The sequence below is a fragment of the Ambystoma mexicanum genome, chromosome 1q (genome assembly GCF_040938575.1).
Source record: "Ambystoma mexicanum isolate Mex_15411 chromosome 1q, UKY_AmexF1_1, whole genome shotgun sequence".
Taxonomy (NCBI): domain Eukaryota; kingdom Metazoa; phylum Chordata; class Amphibia; order Caudata; family Ambystomatidae; genus Ambystoma; species Ambystoma mexicanum.
In genome coordinates this window covers 324,570,365-324,595,244 of record NC_090922.1, presented here as the reverse complement: position 1 = coordinate 324,595,244, position 24,880 = coordinate 324,570,365, and the positions used below count along the sequence as shown (strand labels likewise).

The window sequence follows — 24,880 nt, the reverse complement described above, 5'->3', positions numbered from 1 at the left end:
AGCCTGTCCCTGCTTTCTGATATTTTTTGATCGATTCGGGGTCTAACAGCTTTATGGTCAGTAGTCTGGGACAAGCTGGCACATTGGGATGCTTGGGACTTGGGGCGGGGGCATCAGGGCGCTGGTACTTGGAACTGGGACGGGGAAAGGTTGGAGGCTCATGCCCTCCTTCTTGTGGGATTGCATTTCGCTGGGAGCTCTGAGCCCCCTTGTGGTCTTGCAGGGTGCATTCTTACTTGACTATGACTGCTGGCAACATGAGACAATGAAAGGTCTGTGAATCTTTGCAGCTCTGGCCTTTCTAAACAGGTGCCCATGATACAACCTATTGTCGCATGAATTTGTGTGGTTCCATGTTTGTAGCCTGGTCCTGCGATCCTAGCTGCAGCGCAGAGTTAGGCCTTGATTCCAATATGACTGCTACTTTCTCAGATGACGTCTGGTCCCCAAAACACACTATACCAAAAGCATGCCCTAACCCACCCAACCTGTGGTCCCTATCAACACCCCCTTTACCCCTGTGCCCTCCCTGAGCCCCTAGACCACACTTCTGGTTCTCTGCCTCACCCGAAACTGCTTGGGGGCCTGGGACGATCACCCCCCTCCCAACAAGTTGTAACTGATAAGGGGGATCAGAGAACAATTGGACCCGTGATTTGTACCAGGGAGAGCAAAGGGTGATGCTGACTCACATAAGCTTGTGACGGGGAGGGATGGTGGGGGCGCCTGTGTGTCTGGGATGAGAGAAGAATTGCTTTATTCACAAATACCAGACTGACCTTAAAGTTAACCACTGAGCTCATGTTGACGGCTAGGTGCACATCACATGATTAGGCCTCCGGGCAGGGCAGTGACTTCAGTAATTTAACCAATCACCTAGCTGCAACCCAAGGTGAAGAGATCGAGACCCATGTGTGAAAATGTTTGAGTCGAAGTGGATGTGGCCAATGAAGTGGGGACCGTATGTAATCAGTAGTGTCTATACGTGGCAGCCTATGAGGATAAGGGATGAACACTGCATATTGGGTGTGTTACAGATGATGATTATTGCAGTGATAATGTGTGGTTTGCTTTGAAGAAGAGAGAGAGAGCTCTGCGCAGAGGACTTATAATACCCAGTTGCCATTTCCTTTTTGTATACAAATAAAGCTCTTGTTCATTTTACAAAAGGGTGCACCGAGCCTTCTTGCCTAGAGGGTTGTTAATTTTATGTCTGGTTACAAATCATAGGGGGAAGACCACAGTGAGGGAAGCAGAGAAAGCTAACAGGGGAAGGTGTCAATTGGCAGCATGGGGGGAAGAAAGTTGGGAGCAGAGCACAGTCAGATGTAGGGTGGGGAGTGCAGGGTGTGTGGATCTAGGTGTTAATGAGGAATCATTCCTTGAAGAGGAAGGTCTTGAGCTCTTTCCTGAACTGCAGAAGTGATGGGGCAAGTCTGATGTTGATGCGTAGGAGGTCCCAGAGTCTTGAAGCGTAGACAGAGAAGGCTTGTCTTCGGGTTCTTTCCTTCCTGCGCTTTTGTAATTCAAGTCTGCACATTTTCCTACTTCTGGTGGATTGCAGGCCTCCAGAGATGCTGAGTTTCTCAGGCAGGTAGCTTGGGGCCCATTGGATGGCAGCCTTGTAGATGATGCAATAGGATTTGAAGATGAGGATTTGAAGATGATACAGGCTTGAAGTGGGAGGTAGAGCAGTTCGATGATGGGCAGGGTGGAGTAGTTGAATATGCAGAGTACTTTAATGAGTCTTCCTGTAGCATGCAAGGCACATTTCGGAGGTGCCAGGGTAGTCACCAGAAGGCTTTCCAAAAGGGCATTGCCACCATCCAGGTGAAAGAGGACCAAAGATCTGAAGTTGTTTTTTGGGATGAAGGGCTTGATTTTCCACAGGAGGGAAAGTTGGTATCAGGATGTTTGTGTCTTCCTTACTATGTGCTGTTTGAACGTGAGGTGTCTGTCAATGTTGAAGCCTAAGGACTTGGCACAGGGGGCCAGCTGGGGTGTGAATCCCTCGAGGTTCAGAGCAGACAGATGGTGTTTGTCAGCAGTAGAAATTCAGTCTTGGAGGGGTTGAGCTTCAGGTAAGCACTGGACATCCATGACTGGATCAATGTGAGGCAGTCCATGAGCCTGTGGATGTCTTCAATGGAGGATATCTTGAGTTGGATCTGCGTATCATCTGCATATTGGTGAATGTGGATGTTGTGTGGGGAGAGGAGGGTTCTGAACTGTTACATGTAAAGATTGAAGATCATGGGGGACAGGATGGATCCTTGCAGGACTCCACAGGTGATGGGTAGAGTTAGTGATCTTCAAAAATCCATTTGTACGAACTGTTGGCGGTTTGCAAGGTAGGATTTGAACCAGCTCAGGACGATCTTACTGATCGTAATGCAGCAAGAATGATTGGCCGTGAGTTTATGATGGTCTGATGTATCAAACGCTGCTGGGAGGTCAAGGAGAACTTGGAGACAAGGATGGCCCTCATCAATACATTATATTATAATAGCCACGTTTCTTAACTGGAAGCCCCAGTGGGTTGTAGACTATGGCTTTTATATTCTACATCTTTTCCTTTGCTATGGATGGAGCACAATTCTCCCGTTACACTACAACAGCTGAAGTTAGATGTAGAGTGCCGAAGGGTGTGGGCCCTCGGATTAATACAATTGCTGAAGCAGTTTCAGAATCAAGTGGTCGCTGTCTTTCATTTCACTTACCACTTCTTGGAGCATTATGTTGGAGCATGGCAAGTCTTGATGCTAAACGAGTACTTTAGAGGGACGACAGTGAATGGACCCCACCTCCACGTGTGCAATGAAAGACAGTTGATGGCAAGATGTGGAATACAACATTACAGCTTTTTAATATTTGATCCTGAATAATCTGTAGCTTTAAGATTAGCAGAAGAATAAAACATGCACTTATGCCAACATGCCCCATTCCATTCGGGGGATGGAAGTCTATTCCTGGTTTTATCTCTGCATTCCAGGTCCTGTAGTCCTGGATTACCTCATTATAAAGCCAGGGCTACAAGTCCCAGAATGGAAAGTTACATGTTGCACTGGACTAGCATCTCTCTAACGGGATGGGGAATGTTAGCATGTATGATTTACATTATGCACAAATGTGCTTTACATAGAAGCCTTACATGATTATAGCTGTGGATTGCACGGAAAGGTTGAGATTTCACACTTTAGTGCTTGTGCACAATAGACGTGATGTGGAATGCTATATTTGCAGATTGCCCCAGTTTATAGTGGAGCCAGTGGGCACCACTTTTACTAGTAACTAGACAGTGCAGGCGCACTTAAGGTCAGAGAAGTGAATGTTGTCTGTTTGCAAGGATTGACGGAAAGGTGCAGGCAATCGGCTCAGAGCTGCGGAATGTTGAAGGATTATGCAGGGGCTGGCGGCGTAAAGAGCGCGTGCCGCTGCCAGCTTACCCTTGAACCTTCCACCAGGGCCCACGACTCCAAGGGCTTTCTCATTGTCCTGTGAAGGTGAACAGTTGGGTTTGTACACATGGATTTCTCATTTGAAGGATCTGCCAGGCCACTTTCTGTGAGTGAGCACTTGCACGTAACACACTGTAGACAGTGTCATAGTTCTTAGACTGACAAAGTGGTAAGGAGGGTCCTCATGTATTGAAGGGAGGGTCTGCTCACACTTACCATTTGGAGCTGCTCAACCGAACGCTCTTCAGTTACAGCCGGAAGCTGAGGCCTCTTCGTACTACAAGGGATGGCACAAAGATAAGTCTCATAATATTTTGGCACATTGTCTCCATTGTTATATTAATAAATAAAGGTTTCATTTTTAACTTAAAGCTAAAATTGGCAGCTTCTACAAATCTGAATGGGCGCCCCAAACCTTCAGTCTTTGGTCCAGTGGCTCCTCCGGGACAAAGTTAGTCTGGAGCCCCGTGTAGGCGACCTTTAATGCACCACTACACGATCAGAGGTGAGCAAGGGATCTTTGCTGTGTTGTGAAGGGCTTACAGGAAGTTAGTTGCTTGGGATTGCAATAAAGCAGAAACTCAACCGGAAAAAAAAGGAATTGCAAGAAATGTTTTCGTTGACCTAGAAAAGCACAGAATCAAATTATACAGATCTATAATTTGTGCTCAGACACGTTTTCTTTCTCTGCCCACAGTTTCCTGCTGCTCTGGAGCACAGTACTCATCATGTACCCCACCAGCCTGGCGGTCATTACTCTGACATTTTCCAACTATGTTCTACAACCCGTGTTTCCCGACTGCATCCCGCCTTACAACGCGTCCAGGGTCCTCTCCATTGTCTGCCTGCGTAAGTATCCTTTCTCTTCGTTATCCCGTTATTGGCAAGGGGAAGTGACGTGCGCGGAGTGCAACTACCGCGTTACAGAAGCCTCATATAAGAAGCCTTCATTGTTGCCTCAAACCCATTGCTCATTGATGGACTGCTGCTTGCATGCAGCTCTGCTTGACTGATTGTTCCTTTATCTATGTGACTGCACGGTTGTTTGAGACTCTCACCAAACTGCTCGCCATTTTATGTTCTACTTTACACTTCACACATCGACTAGCCACTCACAAACTGCATGTTAACACCTGCTAGTGCCCACATTCGCTTCATGCAATGACACCATCCAAACGCTACATCTTTTTTTTATTTTGTTATTGTATATGGTTTATAAAAAACTTTAGAAAATTATATTTCATTATTTTCAAATAAGATTTTTAAGCATAACAAACTTACAAATACATATTAAAAAAAAGCCAACAAGAAAAGAAAACAAAAAACATACAAAAGCGTAAGAGAACGAAACATTGGCTAACAGGCTTTAATCAACAACAGATCTCTTGGGGGTTGGCAGAACAGCGGTATGGGGCTTTGGTCTATTTTACAAACCCTTTTTATTAAAGGATAGCAACCTTGACTTTAGAGACATCGAGTCTCCATGCAGAATAGTTAACCAAAACAGATAACGAGGTATCCATTCTAAATGTACAAAACCTCTGAGGTACTGCACGCGCATACTATGCAGAACAGGGCATGGTCACAATAAATGCAATGAAGATTCCACCTTTGAACCAATGTTACAGTGCCTACAGCAGCCCTTTGTTACAACCAGTGAATTTCGAATCAACATTATTTGGTTTGTTTTCATCACGTTAAGTCGAAATCTCATAATGTTATTTCTCATACTTCTGCTCGCCGGATACTTTGTCAGGTAGATCTCCATTGATCCAGGCACTTTTTGGGGCAAAACCACTTGGAAGTAAAGCTGGAAGCCCAAAGCTTCTTGCCTATTTTCTGCCTAGTCCATGCTCCTAATAATGTTCTTCACCTTTATTGGATTCATCCTGAGAGTATTCAAAGAATCTCCCAATTTCCGAAGAGCCCTCTCACAATCCTCCCAGAGATCTTTCATGAAACCAACTGTATCATTGGGCGTCATTATGAGGAGGGCGTTAAGGGGTTAATGGCGCCGATAAAGGTGCCAGAGCCGTTAACCCCGTACCGCCCTATTACGAGGTCCCCTAGCGGGACCCGCTCTGGACGTCTGGTGTTACCAGAATTCCTTTGCGGGTCCCGCGAGGGGACAAGCATGCTAACAACGGGCCCGTCATTAACAGGCCTGTTGTTAGCATGCTCCCCATTCCCAATGAGCCCTGAAGGGCTCAAATGGGAATGGGGATTAATTTTTACCGGGTCCAAGAAAAGGGCAATTACCGGGTCCGCCTAGGTCGGCATGACCCGGTAATTGCCCATTTCATGGACTCGGTAAAAATTCCTTTCCAGCGACAGCCGTGCCCTTAAAAACGGCACAGCTACCGCCTGGGTCCTAATGAGGCCCATTTACTCCAAGCAAGTTGTAAAGATTCCCCTTTGAGCCAATTTCACGTTTCCTTAGCAAAGACAGTTTCTTCCATGATACAATGCTAAAAATGGACTGAAGGCCCGGCTCATATCAGATAAACTGCAATGGGACACAATTAGGCAGATGGTATAAAACAGATCTCCAAACCGTACTCTACCACTATCTTAAACTCCTGCAGAAACCACCTAGGGAAGAATTCAAGTCCATAACATAGTCGAGGCAACACTTTAAGTCTGTAAAATTCACGACATGGAATTATTGAACATTTATTGTATTTCCTATTAATGTTTCGCATCTGTCTGATCAGCCATTCAGATTTCGCTTTTATGTAATTTCTAAAACAAACGTTTGTGTAATTTGCTATGATTGGATATCCCAAATACTGCATATTATCTTTGATTGCCAGCTCATTGTTTTTCCAATACCATCTAAACTTCAGGGATTTCGGTTGCCACCCTTTAGACATTTTTATTATAACAGTTTTGTAGGGTTAATTTTAAGATCAAGGGAGCGCATTTACTCCCCAAAGGCAGTAATCAGCGTCTGCAGTCCTATGGGTGTGGAGTCAACCAAAATGAAATTATCGGCGTACACTGCCCAATTGATTTACAAAGACACAATTTTAGGTGAAACTAGAGACCTACGATCCAGGGCCCCTCCTGCATCAGCCACAAAAAGATTGTATAATGTTGGACCCAAGATGCAACCCTGACGTATTCCATTAAATGTGGGAAAAGTACTAGAAAACAAACCTTCCTGAATTCAGTCTTACTTTCATTTAGGAATCCCGGTGCAGATGTATCAGAATACTCAGGAGCCCCTTCGGAATGCCATAACACTCAGCTTTCTCCACAAAATCTGTCTGTTCACGGTGTCAAATGCCACGGAAAGATCCATTGACTCAATAAACACTGAAGTGGTGGACGGGCACCAAGCAAGCCCCTGTAGACATCTGAGCAATAGGCCCCCACAGTGTGTTCCCATATTCCTACGGAACCCCATTTGTCGACAGTCAGAATCTGATTCTCCAAACAGCATACCTCTATGTGGTCAAGCACAATTGGCACAAACATTTTTCAGTCCACATTCATGATTGTGATGGGTCTGTAATTCATGGCCAGTAATCTCAAACCCTTCTTAAATATAGGTATCATATAAGAGACCTACCAAGAATCTGGAATCTCTTGTAATTCAACAATATTGTTAAATTGTATATGTAGGACTTTTGACCAGAGTCCCACATTTTGCTTAAGAATAATATTTGTTATCTCTAATGAAGAGATCAGGAATAACGAAATTTGGACAATTGTTTCCCAGTGGAACTATTTAAGGAAAAGGGGGTCCTGTCACCACTGGACTTTTTTTTTTATATTACAAACTGCAAGTGACCCTGCAGAAATTATTCCTATCCATTCCAGTACAGCCCCAGGTCACGACCACATTAGATAACATGGTAAAGGGGACCCTGGGACCCTGTGTTACATCCGTACTGTGCCCTAGGTCCTTGGCTAACCGACAACCACAGCCAATTCAAGGGTTCCTTGGGAACCGACACTGAGAAGGGAAATATCAGAAGTAGTATGGAGATAGTGTTGTGAGATGATTAAGAAGGGAGCTGTACGCACCTGGTTTAAGCTGATTAATTTTAAGTATCTGCACCAATACTATTACACTCCGGCCTGACTACAAGAATTCTTCCCACAAGCTACAGGGAGATGCACCAGATGTGGGCACGCTGCAGCCGACTTTCTCCACGCAGCATGGGAATGTGAAGCTATCAGACAGTTCTGGGAACATGTTTTCAAGGTGATAGGTGGCATTACATGACAGGCAATAGCACCCGACCCAGTACTGGCCCTGCTGGGCTACACCAAATATATACCCAGGGGCACCAGGAAACTAGTAGGCCTCCTCCTTATACTCGCCAAAAGAAGGGTGGCAATGACATGGAGACTAGATGGGGCAACATACAAGGCAATCGGTGGGGAGATAGGAAAATGTGGGACGCATACACGCACTATCTGCTCACACAGACTGATGTTGAAGGCCAAGAGCCCTCTCAGCCACGAGATGTAACCCAATGAGTCCCGAATGATAGACAACATGTACTAAGGCACCGGCAGCCTCTACGCGGAAAGGGAAGAACTCCCCCACCAGGCGCCCAACTGCACTTAAAGTAAAGAATCTGAGGAAAGATGCATCGGCTACTGGCACAACCGTGACCTGTTCGACCCAAGCCCTGGCATAGATATGATCAAGGCCAGAACCCTGAGCCACAAGTGTCTCTACCAGAACGTAACCGAAGGACCACCACCAAAAGCCCAGACGCAAAGGAAAGTTTCGATTATCTGTACCGGGGGAGGGTAAAGGGTTTTATTCTTTGAATCGTTGTTAATTTGCGTTGTATAAAATACCAATAAAAAGAGCTAAAAAAATAAATAATGATATTTGTTAGATTGTTCGGACTCCCCGCTCCCGATGGATTGGACTTTATTATTGTCACTGCAATGGTGCTAACTCAGATGTCAATCTTCCCCTCATACCTTACGGGGTACCCCAAGTCCCCTTCAGAATTGGGATTTTTATGGATGTTTTTAAAGTGTAGCATCCATTGCTTCTCTGAAATGGGGTTGGAAACCAGTTGTTGTTTTACCTTGATCTGATTGATCAGTTCCCAGAACCCTCCTAGAGTAATTCCCCTTTATGGAGGCTAACATTCTCTCACCATCAATTTGATATAATTTCGCATGATGAAACTTTAGCCCGTTTTTATAGGCTTGTGTCAATTTACGAACCTGTTTCTTATTGGACTCGCCATTCTCTAGTCCCCTTTGAGCCTTTCTAATCAGTCTGTGCAGAATGTTTTGTCTGTCCTTCACTTCTTTATTAAACACATGACATTCTTTGGGACATCTACCCACTCTCCTATTCTCCACTACCAAAAGCTTTGCCATGTTTTTTTCCCAAGTAGGGAGGAAATTGGCAAATTGAATACTTAACCATTTTCCTTTCCATAGGGGTTGAATAAAAATCCAACATCACTGTGGTGTTTAATTTTTCAATATTATGAGATGTCCGCCTCATTCTATTGCCCCTTACATTTACGACCATTTTGCTTAAAAACACAGCACTTACCCCCCTTTCAACTTCTCACCGCAGCTGTAAACAAAGCTGAGTATGATCACTATGTTGCGTAGGCCTAATTTCACAGCAGGCAATCCTAGAAAATAGTTTGTGTGTGAGGAAAACATAGTCAATTACTGAATTAAAGCCCCTAGCCGACCATGTAGGTAAGTCATTATGCATCAATCTCAAACCCCAACTATCCGCAAAATTCAACCACTGAGAACCATGTACTAATTCTTTTTTTTTTGTTGTTCTTCTGCACTTTATCAAGGTCCACCAAAAAGTAGTCTTGAACCTCCGTCTTTTCTATATTGCACTGCGCATTAAGATCCCCCGCTAGCAATATTTTGCCACCAGGGTGAGCAGAGAGCCACTCTTCTATTCAAATGTTTAAACGTTCCAAGGCTAGAGCCAAGTTGTTCTCGGAGGTCCATTAAACATTTATTTATGTAAATAAAGAATATCCCTTTCGTTTACAACTTCCAAGCCAATTATTAGAATTATATCTAAGATCCTCCATTTGCATCTTTTCAGGTTTTCTCCCCTCTTTAATACTCACTGCCAAACCTCCCGCCGGCCAACCCTTAGGCCCTTGACGGACCTAGATATTAATTACCTCATGTCCGTCAAATACCAAATTAGCTTTAGCCCATGTCTCTTGGATCAAAATTAAATCATATGATTTCATATCATTATATACATTTCCATTAGACAGCAAGTTAATAAAACCTCTTGTACTCCATGTTAGGAAATTGAGGAACTGGCTCACCCGAAAGTGGCTGACTCATCATTTTGAGTTAGGCCATAGAGTTTCTTAATGACAAGGCCAAGCATCGCCAGTTAGGGGTTTCCTTGGATGGAACTCCTTGCTCCTGATTTGCCCCCTTTACTGGTCTCCCTCACTGAATTCCTGGTTATCCCCCCTCGTTGTCTCTAGATGGACATTCATCTCGTTCTCATAAGTTGCGATATCATAACCCTATTTCTGCAGGTTAAATAACTCCTTTAATAGAATGTCTCGTACCAATGGGGAAGGGATAACCAATCTCACATAGCCAAAGGGATGTATAAAATCAGCAGGTTGGATAGCAGCTGGTGGGATGAGACGAGGCACCAGAATCTCATAGAAAATGGCCTGTATACCCATTCTATGAAGGGAATCAGGACCCAATTCATCAAACAGATATTTCAAAATGAGACTTTGCGGTTCAGGGTGTAATGCTTCCCTCAGCCTACGTGACTGCTCCCTTAACATTGCATCACTCCCCGACTTCTCTTTTCATCCCTGTTACCCAACATGTCAGCTGACCAGTGATCCTGTTTCTCCCTCACAGGTTCCCCTTCGGTAATTGTGTGGGGCTCTAATCTCGTCTGTGAGTGATCTCGCTCAAATTCCACTCTACTGGCCTCTTCTTTTTTCATAGTTTCCCCAAAATTATTCTCAGCCAAGATATCCCCGACTATACTTCTCACTTCCAATTCAGACAATACCGGGACTATTGATCTTCCCTCCAACTCCTCATGTGTTGTGTCCTGCACCCCAACATCTAGCAGAACACTCAGACCTTCCAGATCTTTCACCATTTCCCCTTCTATGGTTCTAACTCCCCCAGGAAGAGGCCCTGAATCCTTTACCGGTTCTGGACCAGTTAAACGGTCCTCTCTATCCAAATTCCAGATACCTTCATTACTTACTCGTTGACTAATGTAGTGGGTCCTGGTAGACTTAATCTGAGGGAAAATGGCTTGATTGAAAATGTCATAGGTTTGTTTCATCACAAATCCTTTTCTTTTTTATACCACTCCCCTCACCCTGTTTTTGTTTCAACACATCCACCAATCTAGCGTCTGCTTTTACATACTGGCCCTGTCCCTTAGTTAGATCGATTGATTAGCCATGTACATATTGGGCTACCGGCCCTGCCTCAACAGAGCTTTCCTCCATTCTCCCATTGTAGTCCTCCTGTCCAACTACCGTACACTTACTCCTTTTTTGGATTTGAGGTTAATTTGGGGTCTTGCAGAGGGGTTTTAGGGCTGATAGTAAACTGACCATACGATCCCTCTACCCCCACCTCTTTGAAATGCGGGGAGATTGCTAGCATCGTAATTTCCCCACTCAAACAAATTCGGGGGGTATTCATAAAGGAGCAATCTAGGGTGCCTCTTTGTATAAACACCTGGTTAGGTGGATCATTCAGCTTGGCTCCACATTGCGAGTGAACAGGAACATCCACAGGCCGTTTCCCCCCATCTAGAAGATCCAGTTTATGCACCCCACCCCTACCTGCTCCTTCTCTTTGTATTAGATTGCGGGAACCCACTAACGAATCTGGATCTGCTCCATCAGGCAACACTATCCCCTCGACACTGCCCCTCTCCTCACACTCTTTGTGGTCGAGATTGGCCGCAGCATACCTATCGCTCGGGATAGACTATTCCTTCTATTTCTGTAACTCTGAACCAAGTTCACCAACGGGATAAAATGGTCCCTCCGAGTCCTTGGCCATTCACCTCCCCAACCACTGCGAAGTAGATCTCCTGGCGCTTCAACCACAAGTTCCATCTAGGGCACAGATGCGCTGGCACCCCAGATACATCAAATTACTGCACGGGAGCCAGTGCCCCTTGCTGACGATGCACATGGGCCACCACTGGAGCCTCTGTGGTTGCCACCTGGTCATCCGCCATGCTGGCACAGCACCCCACTCGGCAGCGTCACACTGTGTGCACAGGCACCCCCCAGTAAACAGAGGGCCACAACCCAGTGTGACTGCAAAATGGATCCATGCAGGAGTGTCTCCATAGACCAAGCAGCAGGCACAAGGCTTCCAAAAAAAAAAAAAAATCCAGGAGGGAGAGAGAAAGAAAAACACACAAAACTCCTCTTGCAGAACACGAGAAATGAGAAAAGAGAAGGGAAAAAAATCTCTCTTTTTTTTAAAGTTACGCACTCTCAAGTGCTCCAAAATTGTCCTATAGGCGAACGTGCACTTCCTTGGATGGGGAGCCGCAACCTCCTTCTTGCCGGCGTGTCACAGGGCACGTCTCACCTTCCCCTCGTGTGCCGACACAGCTGCCGAGCAGATCGATCTTTCCCTGATACAACCGTCAGCACAGCTGATCCAGCACATGGGTCCGGGCGAGCGACCTCCTTGTCACCATTGTTATAGCCTCCTGACCCCACAGATAGACTCTCACACAGGTATTCCGTCGGTGCTCTGCCTGCACTCTGCGGCGCATGCCCAGGACTGCCCATTTATCCCCCGTGACCGAATTGCGTCACTCCGTCGCAGGTGTAATGTGACCACATCACTACAACATAGACAAATAAATAAGCAAGACTAAAACCGCTGATTAAAACAAAGCCGAAGCAGGAACAATTAAAACACTGGTAATCACAATGAGCATGGTGGTCCGGTAAACCTCGACAGCTGAGGGGGCTGCCATAAAGAAATACAGCAGCCAACGGTGCTGCAGGTGTGGCGCTCCTCCTCCCTCCTTGATCCTTAACAGCAGGGAAAAGCCTGCCCGCTGCCTGCTACGCTCCGCGGTCTGGAGCCGCAAGTTAGTACAAAAATACAGCGTCAAAGCTGCTGCAGGCGTGTCACTCCTCCTCGAGCCTTATCAGCAGGGGACAGCCGGTCCACTGCCTGCTCCTCTCCTCTGCCCAGAGCAGCAAGTTCATAAAGAAATACAGCAGCCAAAGCTGCTGCAGGTATGGCGCTCCTCCTCCCTCCTTTATCCTTATCAGCAGAGGACACCCGGCCCGCTGCCTGCTACGCTCCACGGTCTGGAGCAGCAAGTTAGTACAAAAATACAGTAGCCAAAGCTGCTGCAGGCGTGGCACACCTCCTCCCTACTCGATCCTTATCAGCAGGGGGAAGCTGGCCCACTGCCTGCTCCGCTGTTGGGAACAGCACGTTCATAAAGAAAAACAGCAGCCAAAGGTACTGCAGGTATGGCACTCCTCCTCCCTCCTTAATCCTTATCAGCAGAGAAAAGCCTGCAGCAAGTCAGTAAAGAAATACAGCAGCCAAAGGTACTGCAGGTGTGGCGCTCCTCCTCCCTCCTCGATCTTATCGGCAGGGAAAAGCCTGCCTGCCTGCTGCCTGCTCCACTCAGTGTCCGCAGCAGCAAGTTAATAAACATATAAAGCAGCCAAAGTTGCTGCAGGTGTGGCCTCTCCTCCTCCCTCCTTGATGTTATCAGCAGGGAAACACCTGTGCACTGCCTGCTCTGCTCCACTGCGCGGTCTGGAGCAGCAAGTAAATACATAAATACAGCAGCCGAAGAGGTGCAAGTATAGGGTTCCTCCTCAGTCCGTGTGGAGCAGCAAGTTAATAAAGACATTAATTAGCCGAAAGTGCTGCAGGTGTGGTGCTCCTACTCCCTCCTAGATCCGTATCGCCAGAGAACAGCCTGCCTGTTGCCTGTGCCAGGCTTGGCAATACCGTGTTTGTTTTGCTCTACTTTTTTGTTTGGTGTGTGTGTTTATTTTAAAGCATGAATTTTATTGATCATTATCACTTACAATGGGGCAAATATTTCCCTTCTATGTTCTCCAATCTCACAGTCACCCACACCCTTGAAACTCACCAACACCCCTCACATTCACCGATTGTCCATCCCAACTTCCAATCCCAACATCTCACTCTGCCAGTCATGGGCATACTCACTAGCACTGTCACACTGCCAAGTCACAACTGCAACTCCCCACTGCCACACTCCCATCATGGCTCCCAACTTACACCTTATTCTCTCCAACTCCTCCTTGCACTCTCCAGTCCTTCATTCTTTCCCAGTATCTTTTTGTCCTGGTCGTCCCATTGTTCTCCCTATCTGTGGCTCCTTTGCATCTCCCAGCCTTTCTCACAGGGTATTGGCTCTCTCTCCCATCCTCTACCCTAATCTGCTGCTCTCTCCCTCTTTCGCCCAGTCACTTCCTTTCTGGCCCATCGCTCCCTCTCTGGCCCCTGGCCCAATGCCCACCGCTACCTCTGGACTCGGGCCCACTGCTCCCTGATAGGCCCACTGCTCCCTCACTGGCCCGCCCCTCTCCCTCCCTTTCTTCTCCATATTAGCATGATTTATTTTCTTGAAAAACTGCAGATTTGTTTTACTTTAAAAAGAAACGCAGTATTGGCAGGTGTTTTTGCTAAAATTACTGTTTTTGCACTTTTTAAAACGGCCTATTTCAGAGATTGTTTTAGTGATGGCACATGGGGGTCTATTTAAGACACACATTAAAAGCAATTGTGTTGAGGTCACCTGGGTGTTTCACAAACTTCAAGCTTGCTGTTCTACATGATGTTATGAACATTTGACTAGCCACACAAAAGCAAACCCTTTTTTGCATGTCAAGCTAGGCATCATGGAAACAAATTAATGTTTGAAGAGTTTTCTATTATGTTTCTCACTTTAATTAGGTGGTTTGACACACATGTTGTAGGTAACATGAGAGGAGTGGTAGGGTCGTTCATTTGGAAACATCCCATCCCTATGCCTATCTAATAAATTAAATGTTTATCAACCGTAACTGAGAAGCCTTCGTTTAGGTGGCTTTTCTTATCTTCATGTTGTACCTGCTCAAGGCAGCTGTGCCTCACAGGACGCCTGACGGCAGGACACTGTCTCCCAAGCACAGCACCCTCGTGAGGGGGCAGCAGCTGGGGAAAAAGTCCCGGGCTTATCAGAAATGCCCCGTTTTTCGACATTGTCGGGCCCTGCGGGGAGGAATTGGTAGGCAACCGTCGGTCAGTACCCCTCCCCCCCTGCACTCTCAATCGTCGGTCAGTAAACAACTGGCCACCAGCAGAAGATGTATGTGGCTCAACGTGTAGCAAACCACATAAACATTGCCTAGTGAACTGTTCACGCGCACTTAAACGTAAATAACTTGTTTACTTTGCTAGCAGTCCGTGCTTTCCATAGGATGACTAGATTACTCCTTCTCACCAAAACACCACTTTGTTAGTCCTGGGATTTTATTTAACAAAACAATGTAAAAGGAAAGGCCAGCACTATTTATTTATTTATTTTTCAATTTGTATAGCTCCCCAACCTGGAGGCATCTGGGCGCTCTTTTTGAGAATGGGAATAACCCCAAGGTTACATGGTTGCACAAATACATAACACAACTTGACATACCAAGCATTATATATACATTATGCACAAACTACGCAGTACTGTGCCCTAACTTGGAGTAACCTCTTTGTAGCGAGAGTACTGAATGTTGAACATGATTTAGTTTAGTAGTTCCTGTGTGAAAAGCCACGTTTTCAGCTGTTTCCAGAAGGAAAGTTCAGACCTAAGTGTAGAGGATAGTGTGCTCCAGTGTCTAACCGCTACCACTGGGAAGCTGCTGCCACCAGCTTGCTGCAGTTTCAATCTCGGTGTAGGGAGCAGGTGCAGGTGTGCTGAGCGCGTGGGCCTGTTAGATTGAGAGGTGGTGATCTGCCAGTTATTTGTACGCATTTATGTGTCAGAGTGAGGGTATTGAAGAGGATGCGCTCCTGGACAGGTAGCCAATGGGAATTCCTTCTAGTCGTGGAGATGTGAGTATTTTTAGGAATGTTAAGAGCTGCTCTGAGAGCGTTATTTTGTATCACCTGAAGTTTTTTGATATTATACTTCTTGGTGCCTGCGTAGAGGGCATTGCAGTAGTCCAGTCTGGACAAGATGAGAGCTCTGGCTAGAGTGATGCAGCTGTCAGGTGAAAGGAAGGGTCTACAAGCGTTGATAAGCTATAGCAGTCGTGCCCCACATGGAGTCACGCGGTCTGTACCTTTCCACACTGTTCTGCAGCACGTTGTAAGCATTCGATACTGAATGCCCTTCTATTCTCCGCAGTGCTCCTGACCTGGGTGAACAGCTCCAGCGTGCGATGGGCCACGCGCATCCAAGATATCTTCACAGCGGGGAAGCTCCTGGCCCTCGCGCTCATCATCGTGGTGGGATTCGTGCAGATCTTTAAAGGTAAACACTTGGCTTTATTTAACATGCTATGCCTTACACGTTTCACGTAGCATGCCTCCTATGTTCTGACTTCTGACAGACAAAGAGAGAGGAATGTACAGCCTAGGAGACTGAATACACAATGAAGACAAATGTGACCCATTGCCTCAGTGTTCCCATCACAGCTATGAATGTAATGGCAGCCGAATGCTCCTAGGCATAAAACGTTTTCTATAATGAGTCATGCTTTTCGTTCTGGTAGATGCGTATTTTATTGTTGAGACTAACCATGGTGCTTGTGGGCACTTCCAAGTGCTTTTTAATCATTCATAAACAACTCAATTTTAAGCTGGTGCCACAAAGCAATAAAAGATTCAAGAGCATGTATTCATTCAAGCCTAGCTTTTGAGATGTCTAGTCGCAATAGAGGATTTTTACGAAAATACGTGTTTTTACATTTAGGTCGGTGCCTATTACTGCTCCCTTATACAAATCATGGGTGACGTAGGCGTCAAGGCCAAGGAGAGAGATTACAAAGTAATCATTTTCGAATATATTTGGCCGTATTTATTGACAAAATGCAACACAAGAGAATGCATGTCTTTAAATCGCAATGGACATCCCCAAGCCTATCCTATATTTATGCGTGGGAGAGACCTGCCTATCCTCCCCATACCCAAAGAAGGGTCCTGGGAAAATGAGGAGACCCCCTGTGAACTGACAGATCCCACAGCCCCTTTCTCCTAGCCCCTGCGCAAATGCAGGTTAAGCACCATTCGGTGAGTGCTGGCCTTGACTTCCTCACCGTAAATCCCAGAGCCTTGGCCCCCAACTAGGAGGCAAATCTCTCTGCCAGTAACCCAACATGTTTCGGACTAGTATACATTCAGCATTGTGCTAAACCTACTGCTCCTTGACCCTATCTGCTCCTGTCCTTTCTCATAATTAGTGGTGGGTGGGAAAACAGTGCAAGCCTGGCCACGGTCGCCGGGTCTTGGACGTGCTGGCCAAAGAAGGGGGATGGCTGGCCCCCCTCCTTTTTAGAAATCTGCACCCGAGACCATGCATATTAGAGGAATTCTGGCTCCGAGCTACAACGCTTAAAGATGGCGCCACCACGCCCTCTCAGCGTTGGATCCTCTCCATGCTCTCTCCCTCAGCTAGCCCCCTCACCTCCCAATAATGCTGCGACAGCATGTGTTGTGATGTGCCATGGTCATCCAACACCCCGTGAGCTCCCCCCCAGCCGACAGAGCACACTGGACCCAATGCTCTCTGTCCGGGCTCTACGGGCGGTTTTATGGTTTGCCCCCTTTATTAACCCACATGCTGCAGCGTTGCGTCACTCCGCCGCGTGTGTCTGATTTAAAGGTACAGACACCACAGCGTGCTGTTGTGTCTTGCTGACATAGGTGCTGGAATTTGGGCTTTAGAAAACACATAGACATCTCCTTTAATCACATCTGATGGACCTTACGAGGCCCTCCCCAGATTTAGGGCTTGCTGTGACCGGAGTTCAGGCCTATGTGCCTTAACTTCTAAAGACTGCCAGGCAACAAGTAAAGATAGTCTAATTAGTAGTGAATTATGACTCGGGGAGCAGAGGCCTCAACATGACGAATTCTAACAACATATTTACTGGGAACATCAAATGACAATTTATGACAGATTCTACACTGTATATCACAGGGGGTGGGGAATGCACTCTTCTGGCTCCGAACTACCATACATTTTTTTCAATTATACAGTTGACTAAGCGTGGTCCAAGCCCCATAGGGTGCTGTGGTGTGGGGAGGGAGAGCAAGTTACGAGTCTGCCCTTTCAGGGGCCTTGGGTGGTGGTAGCACACATGGCAGGTTAAGCCCTCTGATATCGGTTTTAGATTTGTTTAGCGCTGCAAAGGTTCTGGAACACTTCACCAGTTTTCAGCTCTTAGCATGGTCAGTGGTGCAAGTGGGTTCCATGATGCCTAACACATGAAAGGTTCCTGCTATGAAACCAGGCAGCGCGGGACTGGGGTTTGACCCTCCCTTCAGCCTCTCTTAGTGGTGGAAGGCTTTTCCACATCCATTCAGGTGCCTGGAATTGCATGACCCAGGCCTGCTGCGAGGGTCAGGTGGCATGGGTGGAAATCACCCCACCCAAGGACCTTTTTCGGGCTCTGCGGTAAGTGATGAGGGATTTTTCTGCTGCAGCTTGCGGAATAGGAGCGGCACCCATCCCTGTATAAGCAGGAGGTGGAGCAGGCTGTGCACCCATGGTTCATGAGAGCGGCTCAGCAGTGTTGGATGGCCAGCTGGATAGGCCCTTCCCAGGTAGGGAGGTTTAAAAATATGTAGAACAATATGAAAATATAGGAGGTTGCTTACAGAAGTGAGGGAAACGCAATGGTTGGGGAGTGAACACCAAAGGCAACAGCTAGCAGTTGAGGAAGGTTGGTTTACAGCATGGAGAAGTGCCTTAGAGCAAAAAGGGCCACTGGGGGAGGTTGCACCGAAGGGGGAGAGTGGGCAAGAAAGAACAGTGGATAGGGGAGGGAGCAGGGATATGGGGTGATTGAGAAGGAGGCGAATAGGAGGTAGGGTGAAGTTGGACACAGAGGTTCAGACAGTGTCATCAGATAGTGTGGTGTTAGAGTAGAACAAGGGTGAGGGAAGGGGATTGGAAGAAGGTTAGGAAAAAGTGGGGAGAGAAGAGGCGTTAATACATACTAAGCAAGGGGAAAAGATCAAAAATGTCCTAACATGGTGATTGCTAAGCCCTTGGGAACACATTTGATGGCGTCTACAATAGAGACGTTTTTGAAGTGTGAGTATGTGTATGTCTTTGCGCTATTGAGGGACATCCGGGCCAAGGAGGGACCTAAGGATTAGGAGAGGGAGTTGGCCAGGGGACTGAAGGTGTCAGTGACAATAGAGAATTGGACATTGGTATTCACTATATATTGTGAGAAATATCATAAGAGGAGTATGGTAGAACAGGAATGGGTGCAATATTATACTCATATGACGAATGCTCATCTGCTGGAGGAGGGTTTTAGGAACGGCTTTAGCTTGAAGTGTAGCAGACGTAAGGCGAGAATGTGGGCAGATAATGTATGGTCTGCTAAGGAAATGCCAGAGATAGTTCAGAAGAAGCTGAGGAAAGAAATGGAAGACGGTTGGGTGACAAGACCATTTGTTGAGTGGCCTCTGCAACACCTGATAATATCTCTGTTGGGGCTGGGTCCCATGAAATACAAAGGTGCGTTCTGGTTCATTCACCACCTGTCTTGGTCAGAGGGGCAGTGATTACTTTGCAGAGGAATATCGGTCAGTTTCTTATTTGACCGTGGACTAGACTTTACCCTTGGTGTGAAAGTGTGGGCAAGGTGCTTTGATGTCAGACATTAAGGCAGCTTTAAGACTTCTGCCTGTTCATCCACAATATTTTTGGGAGTTGGGCATGCAGTAGGGTGGTTTAATTTCTGTGGGCAAGATGGCGCCAATGGTCTTCTCAGTTTCCTGTGGACTGTTTGAGCACTTGAGCACATGTGTGCAGTGGTGCATTTTCAGGTTGTTGAGGTGAGAGCAGGTCAAACACCATTTGGATGACTTTCTGTTCGTGGAGAGACAAAGATTTCCCTGGGAGTGAGAGGAGATTTTGAGAGGGTTTGTGAAATTGATGGAAGAGGTTGGGGTGCCACTGTGTAAAGAAAAAGACCAAGGATCCAAATGATTGGGTAACATTTTTGAGTTTTGAGCTAGATCCAGAGGAGATGTGCTCCAGGTTACCCATGGAAAAGGTGGACGAGCTGATGGGGTTGTTAACAAAGGCGGATTCAGACAAGAAGATGGAGGTGCGGCTCATATTTTAACTTTGCTTGCAAGGTGTTTGTGCCAGGGAGGGCTTTTTGCAGGAGATTAGTAAGGGTGATCGTGAGGTCCAGTGAACCGTGTGACCGCATTAGAGTTACAGGAGCACTGAGGGAGGACCTGAAGGTGTGGCTGTAATTTCTGAGGGAGCATAATGGAGTGTCAATGTAGCTCAATGAGCACCCAGCAGAGCGGAGATTGCAGAATTCTTAAGGTGCTTCTTTGGCTTCTATTGGAAATGAAGTTGGTGTGCAGGGAGGTGACTAGATCGGTGAAGGGCCAAATAGTCAACCATCGCTTTCCTGGAGTTTTTCCCAATGATAGTGACATTGGTATTGTGGGGGCAGGAGTTTGAAAATAAAAGTGTAATTTCAATATTGATATTGATGCGGTCATGTCAGTGGTGAATAAACAGTCTGCAAAGGGTGAGTGGATGCTGAGGTTACTCAGAGTATTTGTATTGTGTTGTTTGTTGTGGAGCATTGTTCCTAAATCGAAACACATTGCTGGTATGGACAATAGGGTAGCAGATGCTTTGCCTCAATTGCAATGGCAGAGATACCATGTAATGGCACCCAGTACGGAGGAAATGCTAAAACAAATTCTGGAGGACTTGTGCTGACTAGGAGAATGAGGGTGTTGCGGCTCATCCAGGGTTAATTGGCCCACTCAGCCATAGAGAAATGTAGGTAATCCTGGAGGGATTTTATAAGTATCAGGGCCCAACTCTGGACGAGTTACAGCAATACGAGGCCAGTAAGAGCACTTAGACTGGGTCATTAAACATATCCAAAGGCCTATTGTGCTCCAATCTAATCTAAAATGTATAAAAACGAGGGCAGATGATTCAGCAATCAATAGAAGATTTCAAAATGTGGCTTCTAAATGCTGTGAAGACACAGAAAGAAGAAATATGGTAATTTTAAATGGAAATACAAAGGGGCGCATCCCTGCACAAGCTACATTGAGGCCTAAAACTCAAGAGTCGATTCTGGACTACTTCTTTGTCTCCGGCGGCATAGGACAATGTGTAAAATACCTTCAAGTGATAAACACCTCACAAAGTGACCATAACTTGCTAAAATTGACATTGATTCCACCTGAAAGGAATAAAAAAACAAGTGGGTCCACAATGTATTAGCTGAGCCTTGTAGGACTTGTCTACGAATAAAACAACAGGACATTTGTGCAATTAGGGAAGCTTACAGTAGAAGCCCAGATGGCAACATAAAAAGTAAGGTGGAATATACTCATCTGCGGAAGCTTTATATGGGAAAAGAACAAAGCCCTAAAAACTGTCCCTTTAGACCACAGCACGTCTATGATGGCAAAATTGCCAATAGAAAACGTCAGCTACGGAAGGAACCCAGGCAGCATATACATCAAGATAAAAGTTGGCAAATGGCCTTAAAAAAAGCAAGCAACCAAAAATATAAAAATGTGTTAATCTCCCAGAGAATAATCATTGAACAGGATGCTGAAATAATGGTGGCTAGTCTGCGGAATAAGAACTCTCACGAGTTCTGGAATATTATTAACAATGAAAGCTGCCAACAAATGGCGATACAATAGAATATGGTCACAGAAACACAATGGGTCCTCCATTTTACAGAACTGTATGATAAGAAGAGCCAAACCAAAGAACCTACTTTACCGATGCTAACAAAATGGATCTTCAATTTGACAAAGATGATATTTTGGCAACTATAAAGCGCAGTAGTTCATCATGGGCCCCCGGCCAAGATGGCCTCACAAATTACATCATAAAGCAAAATCCTAAGGACTGGGCAGCATTCTGTTTTCAAAAGTGGCTAATGAAAGAGCAACCCTATTAACCTGGAAAAGTGTGATCGTCATGCCCATCATTAAGAAGGGCAACAGAGCCGACCCAAAAGACTACAGACCCATCGCACTCCTGGATGTCTTAGGCAAATTGTACGCAACCCAACTTCAAACACAATTGTCTGCATGGCTAACATTGAGTGCTCATTTTTATCCTAGGCAAACAGGGTTTGTAAAGGGAGTGGGATGTGGTCTGAATCTTCTAATCCTAAATCTGTTAAAAATGGAAGCAATAAGAGCTTGAAGGAAATTATACCTTGTGTTAGTGGATCTTTCTCAGGCGTTTGACAGCATTGACCGAGAGCTTCTCTGGTCTAAGATGCAAGCTTGGAACTGTCTGCCAAGCCTTCTAATGGCAATAAAGGATCTTCATACAAACACGGACATGAAAATCAGATTGGATTAGAAAGGCAATCTATCCACACCAATAAAAACATTCATAAAACAGGGTTGCCCATTGGCAGCGATCATCTTTAACATGTTTTTAGCTGATATTAATGAAGTATCGTCATGTTTCCACCTAAAATCCATGGAAATGAGGTGAATTAGATTTTGTACGCTGATGACCTGGTCCTGGTGGACCTGACACCAATAGTGTGAAAACAGAAAAATAATATGAGGTCGGGAAGCCCAAAGGAAACACACCAAACACCGGTTACAAAGGAACATACAAAGTACTTTATTTTAAGGTCAAGCAGTGACAAAGTCAATGACAGATCGGATAGCTATCGGCCCTCAGTACAACACAACAAACTTAAACGGGGTTCGATGTATTCAGTGAGAGACTATACATTGGGATAATAAGGCTTAAGTACATTTCTCCAGCCTTTTGTCCAACCCCTTCGCGGGTAACCATTCCATGAATGTATTACTGGTCTAGGGTCCCTGCCAGGTCAACTTTTAATATATTCATCAGTATGTGCATAGATCAGTTCCGTGATACAGGTAATCCATTTACACACAGGTCAACAGAAGGACAAGGTCTCAGTTCATGACCATAACAAGTGGCCTGTAGGCAAGTTATACATTAGCTGTACGGAGGTCATGACGACCAGATTCTGTTCGGTTTGGCATCGTCCGCCATTATGATGTACAGGGTGACTTTTACACAGCAAAAGAACCTAAGATGGCGGCTTGATTCAAGATCGCGGCTTACATTAATTTCTAAGGTCAAGACCTTGTCTTAGAGAGTTATTCGTGTACAGTTTTAAGCAACTTGGCGTAGGCCAATATACATACAATCGTTACAATAGGAGGCATAATTTAATATCCAGTTTGACAATAGGTCTCCAACGCAAATTGCTTTCCTTAGAACAATCCATCCAAAACAACGGCCTGTATATCAATCTGAACAAGTCCGAAATGCTTACTCTACAAGATCTGAGAAAGAATCAAGGACGTAAGACCAAAATAAAATTCAGTTGGCATCTGGGGAAAGAAAACCTCAAATCTGTCATGTAGACATGCTATTTAGGAATGTGGGTCAGCTCTAGCCTAAATGACATTCTATGGTCTGAAAAAATCAAGTTAATGTGTAAAGAGCTGGCTATACAAGCAAGTGTGCTTAATAGAAAATTTGGAAAATGTTCACTACGACCGGTCCTTGATTTTTATAAGCTAAAGGCCGTCCCCGCCTTAATCTATGGTACTGAGTGTGCGCTAGGCTGCTCTGCTGATCTTTGGACCACATTAGAACATATCTTTTGGACTAAAGTTTTATGACTCCCGAAAGGAGTTCCAACAGCTTGCATAAGATATGAGCTAAGCCCAGTGTCCATAAATGCTAGAGTAATGTGGAATACACTCACATTGTATCACAAAATGATTACAGAGCCAATAAGCCCTCAATTTATGATTCTAAAAATCGGAAGTACAGATAGTATTCTTGTGCTAGAGATGTGAAGAAACTCTAGCTGACCTCGGCACAAATAATAACATATGGCAAACTAATCCTAATGAAGTCAAAATCAAGCTGTGGACACAAGACTGGATTGACACCGGGGTCTTGCGATCTAAACACAGAGTGATGAAACATGTTCCACCTGAAACTATAATACGTAATAAAATTCAAAAGTATTTAGAGAAATTCCCGATAGAAAATGAAGGCTGTTATTTATGAAATTTCGATTGAATCAATTCAGGACAAGAGAAGATCGGAGTTACTGGACAAAAAACTGCATTATAGAAACACAGTGCTGCCTGTGTGTGAAGCAAAAGGAAACATTAAAGCACCTAACTTTGTTCTGCTCAGCGCTAATGCATGAAAGAACAAATCCTTTAGGTTGTTTTAAGACTGAAAGACAATCGCTGGATGCTGAGGATTGGTGGCAAGCATGCTTTAATTACAGTAATCGAAAATTGACAATTGAACTAACATATTTCATTGAATAATGTGTTGTAAAATTGGCAGAGGCTGAAGTAAGACTCACACAGAAAGATGAGGAAAGCAATGGTCCATAGAGACTTTTTATTGGTATAACTGAGAATAGAAATGTGAATCAAAAATCCATAATATGTGTATTTTAAAGGTTTGTAACAAACCAATAAAATGTATAAAAAATAACAAAAATTGTGCACCAATTTAACAGGACATCCTAACAGGTGATGATGGGTGTTAGCAACGCAGGTGTAAGAGAGGTTAAGTAATGGCTCCCCCATGAGATCGATTGTACGATTGAAATGTTGTTGCATGGTCCGCCCAGGTTTTGGGCTGGCCCATGTTTGTTGGGGAAGGGGGGAACCATTTCCCCGATTGGGGGGAGTGGCAGTGAGGGAGGGATGGGTGGGACTGGTTTGGGGTTGAAAAAAAGATAAAGTGTGATGGCAGACGAAATTGGGCATAAGAGAAACATTTATTAAATCAGGAAGTTTGGAACGACAGAAACTTTGGGTGTGCAGGGAAAAAACAAACATCTCAATAGGGGTGAGTAACCTGATGAGTTGGAATGTCAGGGGCCTTGGTAACTACAAAAAGACCCAGCAAATTATGGCATACACCAGAAGACACAGGGTCAATGTCCTACTCCTTCAGGAGACAAACGCCATGGAAACCGCCAATCGCCAGATTGCACCCTCTTGGGGGCCAAACAGGTTTGTGACAGTATACTCGACCCAATCCAGAGGAGTTACGATATTGATACACGAAACGCTCAAATTTGTACCTAAGTGGTCCTATTTGTTGGCCTGGAGAGCAAATACGTGATGGTTCACGGGATACTGGAATGAGTAGAACTGCT

At 45.4% G+C, this 24,880-nt stretch overlaps 1 protein-coding gene across 1 annotated transcript in view; it reads left to right on the top strand.

Annotated features, from left to right (window-relative positions):
- SLC7A10 (solute carrier family 7 member 10) overlaps positions 1 to 24,880 on the top strand; it is a 748,564-nt gene that overhangs the window by 499,931 nt on the left and 223,753 nt on the right. The window contains exons 3-4 of the mRNA XM_069639254.1: positions 4,156 to 4,307; positions 15,844 to 15,969. Of these exons, the coding sequence (XP_069495355.1) occupies positions 4,156 to 4,307; positions 15,844 to 15,969 (278 nt within the window). The remainder of the gene's footprint in view (positions 1 to 4,155; positions 4,308 to 15,843; positions 15,970 to 24,880) is intronic.